General features: G+C 40.0%; 1 protein-coding gene across 1 annotated transcript in view; it reads right to left on the bottom strand.

Moving 5' to 3' along the window:
* Nucleotides 1-9,563: 9,563 nt before the first annotated feature.
* The window catches only part of LOC117499367 (homeobox protein Dlx4a-like), a 14,209-nt gene continuing 10,643 nt past the window's right edge, over nucleotides 9,564-13,129 (bottom strand). The window contains exon 3 of the mRNA XM_034151710.1: nucleotides 9,564-11,090. Coding sequence (XP_034007601.1) covers nucleotides 10,854-11,090 — 237 coding nt within the window. The 3' untranslated portion in view covers nucleotides 9,564-10,853. The remainder of the gene's footprint in view (nucleotides 11,091-13,129) is intronic.

Below are 13,129 nucleotides of genomic sequence, written 5' to 3'. Positions count from 1 at the left end.
TTTATTTATAGTGTCAACTGTAGAACAAAAGTGGCACAGCAGTTTGTGCCCGAGGAGCTTTTTTATTTTATGGTTTCCCAGAAAATGATTACAAAATAAAATGTCTATATTTAAAACGGCTAGAAGTGTATTATTTAAACGTGTATTTGCATGTGAAAGCAGTACACACACACACACACACACACACACACACACACACACACACAACACACACACACACAACACACACACACACACACACACACACACACACACACACACACACACACACACACACACACACACACACACACACACACACACACACACACACACACACACACACACACACACACACAAAGGCGTTGAAAGTGTGCTGACGATGCTGGTGTGTCTGCCAGAGTGAGTCAGACAATAGATACAGGTTGCACCCATCTCTTTATCACACACAAACACACACACACACACACGCAAACGCACACACACACACACACACACACACACACACACACGCGAACGCACACACACACACACACACTCAATGCGTGTGAGCAGGTTGTGGGAGGTGACGGTGCTGCAGACACTCTGGAGTCTCTGGATGTTAATAACACACCGCTGACAGACAGACGCTGTCCACGGCTTTCATGTGGCACACAGTTGGAGAGGGTGGAGAAACGTGTGTGTGTGTGTGTGTGTGTGTGTGTGTGTGTGTGTGTGTGTGTGTGTGTGTGTGTGTGTGTGTGTGTGTGCAACAAACAAGCTGCTCTCAACCAGCCTAACCCACAGGTTGGCCAACAAAAAGAGGGTGTGAAGAGCAAAGAACAAAGACAAGCAATAATACAGACACATAGAGACAATATCAAAATATTCTCAAAGAATGTCTGCACGTGAACGGGTATGACTGACGTTTAAAAGAATGGTTGAGCATTGAGGGAAATATTCCTGATGTTTGGTTGGGTTTTTATTGAAGGGCGTTGGATAAGAAGAAGATCACTTGTCTCTGGTGAATTTGAAGCTTCAGCCGTTAGCCGCTTAGCTTAGCATAGCTATCCGGTTTTGGTATTTGGTGATATCAGGACAGCAGGAAGTCAACATATCTTCCATTACAGACTGAAAACCAGTCTGTTTGGCTTGTACCACACCCTGAAGGCGACACACACTGAAATGACCTCTAACCCTAACCCAACACTGACATTGTTTTGCCGCCAGGAGGGAGGGGCTTCTTTTGTACCAGAGGTCAACATGTCATGGAAATCCTCCTTCTGATTGGCTGTGGGTTCTGTCTCACTTACCTACACTGCAAAAAGTATAAAGCGGCTTTCACACCAGCGCTTTTCCCTTTCTAGCTCCGTGCTAGAGCTTTTCTGGTTCAGCTCCGGTTTCCCTTTTCAGCTCCCGCTCTGTTCACACCACTCAGAGCCGGGATGGTGCTGCCGCTGCTGTGTCATGACCTCACCGTTTACATCGCTGATTTGCTCCCCAACGGCGCTCACAACAACAACAACAACAACGGGGGATCTGCGTCGGGTCGATGATCGTGTTGCTTTTAATCATACGAAGCCAGATTAAATTAAATAACGACTTCTCCAACCTTATACTTTTCTCCAGAGTGCCGTGGTTCATTGTTTATTAATGTGTTTCATTTAGCGACCGCTGCAGTGCTGGCTGCTCTTCCACGAGTTTATTCTCCCGTTAGCTCCGGGTTAGCTCACACGGCTCTAAAGTATTCACTGTCTGACTGTCACACAAGCAGCTGATACATATCCCCAGTTCCCCTTAAGTGAATGTGTGTCAGTCTGAATTGACGCTGTTTGGCATCACAACGCTGTTATGAAAGTTTCTCTGGTATAACATGGGTGATGTTAGCATAGCAACCGAAGCTAAACTGACTACTTGCTAAGCCGTTTTCTGCAGGCACATTTTACCGGCGTATTTTTCATTATGATTCTACTTGTGATAGTCGGACATGACAACCTGTGCAGCCCATGTATTGATTCCATCCGATAGCTGCTATAATAACAAACGTCTGCCTGCTCTCCACAATGATCAATAACAGTGAACGGATGGTCAAAGTAAGGTACAAATAAACAGAATCACACGAAGCCTGGTTAGTGTTGCCTGACTTTATAAAGTGTGTTTTTTATAAGTGTGTGGTTGCCTTCTAGTCACTTTGCTCAGCGCTACGGCTTGTAGGCAGGCATGACGAGACTCTTCAGTCGACCCATGTTCAGGGGAGGTGGGTTTAGTTTCCTGCACGCCTCGACGTAAGAGAGACGTATGCGACGCCGCCTCATAGCTCCGGAGTCTTGCTTCTAGACCGACAATTTTGGAGCTGGAAACGAACCGGATTCCGGAGCTAAGAGGCGGCGCCGCTGCGGTGTGAACAGGAAAAAACGGTACTTTTCAGCTCCAGCTCCGAGCCGGCCCTGAAAACGCGTTGGTGTGAAAGGGGCATAAATGTTCCTTTAGTTTCCCTTAGATCCAGCTGTGGACCGTTGGGCATTCGAGGTAAGGGTTCAAAGTTTCTCTTTATAGCTCCCAATCAGTTGGATAGCATAGCATAGCATAGCATAGCATAGCATAGCATAGCATAGCCCCCATAGAATGAGGGAAGGTTAACCATACAGTAGATGGTTCTAGGTACAACCCTTTTTGTTGAACCCTGTGTAAAAGGTTCTACCAGGAACCCAGAATGGTTTGTTCCACTTGAGTGAATCTGAAGGGCCATTCATGGTTCCTGTCGGCACCTTTGGTTCTCACTAATTAAAACACTGAAGTGTGAAATGTGCATTGTGGTTTGGGTTGGCCCGGGTTAACAGGCGGAGACTTTGGGAACGTAATGTACCTGAAAGAGGATGAAACATGACGGAGTAATAACACATTGTGATCTGTTTGGGATGTCTCGCTCACAGTGAGTCCATGCGAGCGAGAAGAAGCTAATCAAGTTTCTTATATTAACAATTTATCCATGCAACTTTCCCACAGAGCAACAGAGAGTTTTAGTGTCTTTCAGCTGCTTGTTTCGGTTGGTTTTTGACCTTATTTCAATCATTCTATCAATCCATTTAGCCAGCAGCTGTTCTCAACAACAACAACCTGAAGATCCTAAAGAAGAACACAGGTCGAGCTGCAGGTTCACTTATGTTGCAAGAAAAAGCTAAATAGGAACAGCTGATTTAGTACGAGTCAATGCTAATACTTTTCTACTTTTACTTGAGTAACATTTTGAATGCAGGACTTTTACTGTAACAGAGTATTCCTACACTCTGGTACTTCTACTTTTACTCAAGTACAAGACCTGAGTACTTCTACTTTTACTCAAGTACAAGACCTGAGTACTTCTACTTTTACTCAAGTACAAGATCTGAGTACTTCTACTTTTACTCAAGTACAAGATCTGAGTACTTCTACTTTTACTCAAGTACAAGATCTGAGTACTTCTACTTTTACTCAAGTACAAGATCTGAGTACTTCTACTTTTACTCAAGTACAAGATCTGAGTACTTCTACTTTTACTCAAGTACAAATCTGAGTTCTTCTACTTTTACTCAAGTACAAGATCTGAGTACTTCTACTTTTACTCAAGTACAAGATCTGAGTACTTCTACTTTTACTCAAGTACAAGACCTGAGTACTTCTACTTTTACTCAAGTACAAATCTGAGTTCTTCTACTTTTAGTTTAGTACAATATCTGAGTACTTCTACTTTTACTCAAGTACAAGATCTGAGTACTTCTACTTTTACTCAAGTACAAGATCTGAGTACTTCTACTTTTAGTTTAGTACAACATCTGAGTACTTCTACTTTTAGTTTAGTACAACACCTGAGTACTTCTACTTTTAGTTTAGTACAACATCTGAGTACTTCTACTTTTAGTTTAGTACAACACCTGAGTACCTCTTCCCCTCTGTTGGTCATATGTTGGTGTCTGCAGGATCCTGAGATCTTCAGCTTCCTGTTTGTTCAGCTCGGAGCTCCCAGGTGTCACAGAGGAATTTAGCTGAAGCTGAGAGCAGACAGCGAGGCAGACGGACAGGTAGGAACCTGAAGGAGAGCAGAGGAACACTGGAGACACTGAGAGGAGGAATACGTGGACAAATACTCAGTTACAGTAAAAGTCCTGCATTCAAAATGTTCCTCAAGTAAAAGTAGAAAAGTATTCTCATCAAAATATAGTGAAAGTAGCGACAGTAAAAGTAGTCATTGTGCAGATTGGTCCATTTCAGAATAATATATATGATATGTTTTATAATGATTGATCATGAAAGTGTTCTCAAAGCTGGTAAAGGTGCAGCTAGTTTGAATGACTTTGTATACTGCAGGGTAGCTTGTGGATTTACTCCAGGTGGAACTAAAGTCTGATTTAACACTTGGTTATATTTCACATCATTCATCCACATCTGTGAAGTAACTAAAGGTATTAAATACATGTAGTGGAGTAGAAGTACACCATGTACCTCTGAACTGTAGTGGAGTAGAAGAACACAGTAGCATCAAATGGAAATACGCAAGTAAAGTACAAGTACAAATATAAAATACAGAATAAAAAAGACATTTTAATTTAAATAAAAGTGTGAGTTTTAGACTATCGCTACCATGCTGCTGTATATCGGTCTGACTGTTATATATTGCATGACACCATACCACACACACACACACACACACACACACACACACACACACACACACACACACACACACACACACACACACACACACACACACACACACACACACACACACACACACACACACAGACTGAGCGTTGATGTGAGTTGGCTCCACAGGGGTCCTGGTTAACAGGTAAATATAAAACGACCCCCTGCTGTTTACGACCCGTTCTAATTAATCCGTTTTTCCTCTCGTTCTGTTTCTCTTCTCTCTCACTAACGTCATCAGCAGCGAGTCGTGAAGTCTTCAGATTTGATCGTTTTTAAGTTTCTGTCCTCACGTCAGCTTGTGGGTTTTAGTCCTCTCTTTCCATCTTCCACACACTCAGAGTTTATTAAGTATAACACATTCTCTCATCCACAGAGGACAGTGAATATATTATCTCCAGTTTAAATATCAGAAAGCAGAGGTTACAATAAACTATATTTATTATAACCTTGCACAAGTCAAGGCATGTAATAGTACAATGTGCACATTGTTACTTTAACTTCTGATGTGTTTATATAGTACAGTATATCTAGATTTCATTTGATCCGTTTAGTGCATTTTAACTTCTTGTGTTTAAATGAACATTGTGTATTTTATTAGCATGTATTCTATTTATCTGGAATGATATCCTCAAATGAAGCAACTGACCCCAAACCCAAACACTTTACGCTGGTGTGTGTGTGTGTGTGTGTGTGTGTGTTTCCGTGTGTGTGTCTGTGTGTGTGTGTGTGTGTGTGTGTGTGTGTGTGTGTGAGTGTGTATGTGTCTGTGTGTATGTGTGTGTGTGTGTGTGTGTGTGTGTGTGTGTGTGAGTGTGTGTGTGTGTGTGTGTGTGTGTGTGTGTGTGTGTGTGTGTGAGTGTGTGTGTGTGTGTGTGTGTGTGTGTGTGTGTTTATATGTGTGTGTGTGTGTGTATGTGTATGTGTGTGTGTGTGTGTGTGTGTGTGTGTGTGTGTGTGTGTGTGTGTGTGTGTGAGGCAGACAGTGCCCCCCCCATCAGTTCATTAGGCTAATAGAGGTGTCTGCAGTCACAGACGGCGTGAACCTCTCCTCAGGCTCTCTGATCCTCGGAGGAGACGGACGAGAAAACATGAACTAATAATGTAATAATTAAAAACATGAACTCATCAGATCTCATTGTTTTTCAGACAGTTTATAAATGTGTTATCTTCACGGCCATCTGTGTATATTCTTCTTTCTCTCTAACGCTGGTTTATTTATATTTCTATTTGAGATGTTTCTATTTTAGAATTGTTTTTTCTAGTCTCTTAATTTCTTATTATATCATGTCTCATGCTTTGTTTTGTTTTATGCTGCTTCAATGGAAACATTTCCCAATAAGGGATTTATAAAGTACATTTAGTTTTATCAATATATTTCTTTATGTTATTATAGTTTCTTAAAATAGTTTTCTGTGTGTTTAATTATTGTTTGCATCACGACACCAAGTCAGTTTCCTCTTATGTGTTAACCTACTGGTGATAAACCTGTCACACACACACACACACACACACACACACACACACACACACACACACATACACACAACACACAACACACACACACACACACACACACACACACACACACACACCACACACACACACACACACACACACACACACACACACACACACACACACACACACACACACACACACACACACACGTAGCCATCATGCTGCACAATACAGTCTAAACTTCAACCTGAACTCACGTCTGCTCACTTAAATGTAAATATATTTAACATGTTCATTAAAATGCTCCACTTTTTACTGTGATATCTGTTTCAAACAGTTACTTTATCACTTTATTTGTATTATTATTATTCTTTTCAATTCTAATTTATCTTTATTTTGTACCTGTTTTTAACTCTGACTATAAACGCCTGAAATAAAGTTCCATCTGATCTGATCTTATCTGGGCTCAAATGTTACCATGTTATAATAAACGCTGTAATGTAACATACTGAGCGCTTCTACTTTTTATATTTAAAGTTGCTGCTATTTTTTTAATACAATACTTTGCCTTCAAGTGAGTATCTAAGGACACACATGTTTGTACTCAGGCTGTAGTGCTACGGGGGCTAACATGTCAGTACGTTATATTAAACACTGTAGTATAACATCATAGTTATTCTGCATACTGAGTACTTTTTATATTTAAAGTACAAGCTGTTGATGCTTCTTTACTTAAATAACAAATTCAATACAAGACTTTGCATTCAAATAGAGTATTTAAGAACAAAAGGATGTGGTCTTTTAGTTAAGCTCAGGATCTGTGTACTTCTTCCCGTTCTCTAAACTAAACAGCTTTTTTAATGATGTCCATGTCCCTCTGAATGACGTCTCTATGTCCCGCTCATTCATCTCGTGTCTGAATGTTCCTCACCATGTTTCCTGTTAAAGACACTTCAGCAAACCGTCTCACTGAAAGAGGAAGGAGAGTTAATGCATGTTAACCGTGATTAAATGTTCCTCCGTTACGCACAAAGCCACTTCCTGTTCAGGTGACTCCAACAGTTCATTATGACATGAAAACATTTCAGCCCCATTTAGCATTTTTTAAGGAACTATTTCAACCCTTAAAAGGACATCTTTAGAGTCAAAGCACCAACAACAGTCAGGAATTGTAGGAATTATTACCTTTTTACCGAATGAATCACGCTTTACGGAGGACGATTAAAGCCACGTGAACTTTTTTTAGAGATTTGACCAAAAGTAATACATTTTTTTGAGTTCTGAGAAATATTTTGTACATGTGGCCTTATTCCTCTTCTGTTTCTGAGGCCTTTAAGTGTTTGTAAAACCTAATCTACTTCAAATAGGGTTTGGCAGCATGGCTCAACAGCGCCACCTAGCACACAGCCACTGTATGTGCGACTGTGCTACATGTATGACATTTGACGGGTGTATGTAGCACGTGGAGATGACCAAAAAAGTATATTGGAGCAATCCGTAAAAAACATGGACTTCCAGCTGAAATGCTGACTCACTCCTGCAGCTCTCAATAACTGGGAGGGTCAAAAGCACGACTTTTTTTCAGGTAAAGACACAAACAAAGACACAAACTTCATTTTATTTCATTGAAGTTTGCTGAAAGCAATTGTTGGCCACTGGGATCCTTTAAAACTGAAATGCACTTTATTCTAACTTTCCTTTTCTGTCCTGAAAAAAAAAGCACAATGGAAATTGAAGTAAAAACCTCCGCTCTGCATTTATAATATCCATAAAGAGTTATTTAAATGAACCCTAGAGAGAAAGCACAAACTGTGTATTGACATCCTGTATTAATGCATTATTTAAGTATTCATTTTAACACATGAATCTACTCTGATGGATCATTAGAGAAAATGACCGTAAAGCTTTAATTAACCAACGGCCTGTAATTGACGCCGTGATTTTATAAAATCACAGACGACGCTCTGACTCTCCACGTGTTGGCGAGACGGGAGAGAATGACTCCACACTGAGCAGGAGAGGGTTTTTATAAAGACTCTTTTATAGAGAACAAAATGGCATTATGTAAAAACGGGTTAATATTTAGAGGGTTACAGTTCTGAAAATGAATGAATATTTTGTAGTTTTTGTCAGGCAACTGCTTGGGCCCCCGGACCAGAAGGGGGCCCCCAAAGAAAGTAGATTAAGAAGGTCCACAGCAACGACAACATGAAACACCCTTTAATTTACTGCAACGACAAGTCGGGAAACCCCCTCAAGGGGCCCCATGCATAGCGCGCCGTAACATGCTGCTTCTTATTTAAGTTCCGTTGCCTTGCTCCGCTCCGGGGGGGGGGGGGGGGGGGGGGGGGGCTGTCGACTGTGCGTGGTGATGAAAAGCTGGTTCGAGGGGCCCCCAGTGAATTTTTGCCGAGGGCCCCCACCGACTCTAGACTCGCCAATACTGGACCCCCCCCCCCCCCCCCCCCCCACCTTCAAAACACAGACCAAACCTCACGTGTTCAGACGAGCTTTTAATGTGATGCCGTGTCTTTGTGATAAATGTGGTTTTATTGCTCGATTTTAATTATTTGGATATTTAACTAAATTAACTCTGAATTGTACATGAATTTCACAGCATTTCTTAAAGTAAATGTAGTATATTAAAAGGCTTTACCTTTACTCCCAGCGGCTCAGGAAGAAATCACTACGGATTATCAAAGACCCCCATCACCCCAGCCACAAACTGTTCTTTCTGTTGCCGTCTGGCAGACGTTACCGCAGCATCCTGGCAAGGACAAGAAGATTCGGAGACAGTTTCTTCCCGCGGGCAGTGAGACTGTTAAACAATTGAACTGTTGAAACAACATCAAACATTCAACTGCTACTCAGTAGTATGTATCTAATACCTAATATATATATATCATTCCAATAACTTGTATATAGACTCATACTGCACTATTCCACATCATAACTTTATTTCATTTTTATAACTATTACTATTTTTGTATTGCTCTTGCTCTTATTGTTATTATGTTATGTTATTATGTTGCATTGTTGGAGAAGCCTGTGACATAAGATTTTCAACTGCATAATTACTCTGTAGCTATGTCAGATTGACAATAAAGAACCTTGAACCTTGAACTTGGCTGTTTTAATAAACTGTAGGTTTTGTCCTTTCAGGTAACGAGAGGGAAATGTAAAGAACATCTGGAACTGCACAAACAAATTAAAAGCGTTAAAAACCAAAGTTGTTTTGTTCCTTTTTTTGTTTAAAACGATTGAATTATCAAAAAACACTGGCTTTTAAAAGGGTTGAAATGTTGAAATGGATTAACAATGTGATGCTAAGATGTATAATAATAATATTCTTTCCCTAAAGGTCCTCGAGAGACATCAAGCTTCTGTAAAATGGTTAAAACAAAAAATGCACTAAAGCAGAAATGAGATTTGATCTGGTTTGAAGATCCAAAAACAAAATGAAATATAGTGGCAAAGATCAAAGTTGATTTATTTCAATTAACAGAGCAAGTCCTGATCAATCGTTACCAGAATATCAATTGAGTATTTCAAAATGTTGTTAAATAAATCACAATTATGGCGTATATATAAGACTGTAAACTCCTGGAAATGTTGGAAACATTTAAAACTGACAGCAAGAAAAACAAAAATCCATCAGAGAATAAAAATCACAAGAACTGAAATTAATGAATGAATTGAACCCTGCATTTAACTTCCCTTGAATTATCACGAAAACTTCCAAAGTCATCTTTATGGGATAAAACTGAACAATTTACTCAATAGAATTCAGTATAAAAATATATAAAGGGACATATTCATGTATTTTCACACATAAGGCTTTGGTCTTTAAGGCTTTGAACTATTTGGGATATTTAACGACTATGAAAAAAAATATATAACATTTCCTTTCAGTGCCTTTTTACTATAAAAGTTTAAAAAGGGAGTACAAAATGTCAACTTGTTTATAAAATCAGAGCTTCTGCACGGACTCTTTATAGTGTACCAAAATACACACAGTTAAAAATAATGTCTTATCTTTGGTTCTCTAAACCTGATTTTCACCAAACTAAAAGGGTCCCATGAGGACGCCCTGAGGAACACCGTTGTTAATCACTTACGTATTTACCACGGTAAGACACTGGAAAAACCCTGAAAAGAAAAGTCTAAAATGAGAGACGCAGGGACGGCATTAAAGTCCAAGTTGTAGCTTATTCTCAAACGTCTCTGGAGGATGTCGTATTTCTGAATTGGACCCTGAAGGCATCATCTCCCTGGTTCCCTCCACAAAAAGCCAATGGGATTTTTCCATTGGCTTTTAAGCATGGCTGAATAGGCAACATAGCTAACTGGCAGACAGATGGCTAGTTAGCTACCTTGTTAATTATATGATGCTTTAATATAGTGCTGCTATGGATGTCGTATTTCTGTGTTGGTCCCTGAAGGAATCATCTCTCTGGTCCAATGGGATTCCTCCATGTGATTTTGGATTATGTCAGAAAATAATCTCTGTTTCAAACGAACGTTTCTGATTCTTACACGTTTAGTTCAGCAGGATCATCTCCACATATTAACACCACTTTATGATTTCTGACGTAAAAAGCTAACGCTAGGCTATAACAAACAACCAAAAACACCTTCAGAAAACCATTGACCTCCAGACCAGGAAGAGATGAACTCAAGTCCGTTTTGTTGCGTCACTTCTCTGCTTTAAAGTCAGTGTTCTTTGCAGTGAAGAAGTGTTTCCCTGCTTCCTGTCACATCATCTGAGTCCTGGGCATTGAGTCCTGCGGGTGGGGGGGGGGGTACCAGTGGGAGAAATTGTTCATGTACCCTGCAGAGTGACCCGGCGCTACTTTAGCCGCCATGCTAACGTCCCACAGCGAGGGGGGGGCGGGTGGGGGGACCAGGTTCTCCCCCGCCTCAGGACCACATGGACCGTTCTTCATTATCTTCTTGTATTTAGACCGTTTGTTCTGGAACCAGATCTTCACCTGCAGGAGGAGAGGAAGAGGGGGGGTTAGAGGTCATCTACTTTATTTATATAGAGGGGAGAAGTACTCAGATCTTGTACTTGAGTCAAAGTAGAAGTACTCAGGTCTTGTGCTTCAGTAAAAGTAGAAGTACTCAGATCCTGTACTTGAGTAAAAGTAGAAGTACTCAGATCTGGTACTTGAGTAAAAGTAGAAGTACTCAGATCTGGTACTTGAGTAAAAGTAGAAGTACTCAGATCTTGTACTTGAGTAAAAGTAGAAGTACTCAGATCTGGTACTTGAGTAAAAGTAGAAGTACTCAGATCTGGTACATGAGTAAAAGTAGAAGTACTCAGATCTTGTACTTGAGGGAAAGTAGAAGTACTCAGGTCTTGTACTTGAGTAAAAGTAGAAGTACTCAGATCTGGTACTTGAGTAAAAGTAGAAGTACTCAGATCTTGTACTTGAGTAAAAGTAGAAGTACTCAGATCTTGTAATTGAGTAAAAGTAGAAGTACTCAGATCCTGTTCTTGAGTAAAAGTAGAAGTACTCAGATCTTGTACTTGATTAAAAGTAGAAGTACTCAGATCTTGTTCTTGAGTAAAAGTAGAAGTACTCAGATCTTGTACTTGAGGGAAAGTAGAAGTACTCAGGTCTTGTACTTGAGTAAAAGTAGAAGTACTCAGATCTGGTACTTGAGTAAAAGTAGAAGTACTCAGATCTTGTACTTGAGTAAAAGTAGAAGTACTCAGATCTTGTAATTGAGTAAAAGTAGAAGTACTCAGATCCTGTTCTTGAGTAAAAGTAGAAGTACTCAGATCTTGTACTTGATTAAAAGTAGAAGTACTCAGATCTTGTACTTGAGTAAAAGTAGAAGTACTCAGATCTTGTACTTCAGTAAAAGTAGAAGTACCAGAGTGTAGGAATACTGTGTTACAGTCAAAGTCCTGCATTCAAAATGTTCCTCAAGTGAAAGTAGAAAAGTATTCTCATCAAAATATAGTGAAAGTAGCGACAGTAAAAGTAGTCGTTGTGCAGATTGGTCCATTTCAGAATAATATATATGATATGTTTTATAATGATTGATCATGAAAGTGTTCTCAAAGCTGGTAAAGGTGCAGCTAGTTTGAATGACTTTGTATACTGCAGGGGAGCTTGTGGATTTACTCCAGGTGGAACTAAAGTCTGATTTAACACTTGATTAGATTTCACATCATTCATCCACATCTGCAGCCACAAAATAGATAATGATATGTTTGTGAATTTGACCGTCAACATACCTTTAGACCGTATCTAAGTATATATCTGTAGTTTATCTCAAACACGTATCTGTGTGTCTGAAATCTCCTCTGTGGTTAGTTTCGCTTCACTTGACTTCTTGTAAATATAATTGGCATGTTCTCTGTTTGCAGAGCACGTTGCTCAGACATGCATCAATAATAACAATTACTCACATTAATACTGACAGCGCGGCAGAGGAGAAACAAACAGAGAGATCAAATAAAAGGTTATCTGGGAGTTATTATAGGAGTTTATGGTGCAATGAAGATATTTGATTTTCTGAAATAAAATCTAATTTCAGACGTAATTGAGTTTAAATACGTGGAATAAATGATGCACGTTGACACGCAGCTTTAAGAAGAGGTCGTGCAGTTTCATTTAATCACCACTCTATTGTTCACTGACGTCCGTCACAGCTGTTAGAAATCAAATCAAACGAGCACTCCATAAATAATAAATGCAGCTGTAATTACACCGCATCAGGCCTTTTATAAATACATGAACCCTCCACAAGTTCAACTCTTTCAATGTTTTCTTGTGTCCCCTAAACCTAAAAACTACGGTGGCCCACAGGTGCAAACGTAACAACGAACCAGAACTCTTCCATCAGGAGGAGCAGCTTCAGAAAGGATGCAGATATAAAAACCCAAAGGTTCCACATGAAGAAACATCTTCAGCAACTTGACAACACATTCAGCTTTTAGAGAACATTCAGCAACTTGAGGAGACATGCAGGGAGACCAGGGGACACTAAAGAGTGACGCACACAGCTGGGAGAC

This window comes from Trematomus bernacchii, unplaced genomic scaffold, assembly GCF_902827165.1.
Source record: "Trematomus bernacchii unplaced genomic scaffold, fTreBer1.1, whole genome shotgun sequence".
NCBI lineage: Eukaryota > Metazoa > Chordata > Actinopteri > Perciformes > Nototheniidae > Trematomus > Trematomus bernacchii.
The sequence above is the reverse complement of the archived record's forward strand: the minus strand, read 5'-3'. Positions and strand labels throughout refer to the sequence as shown.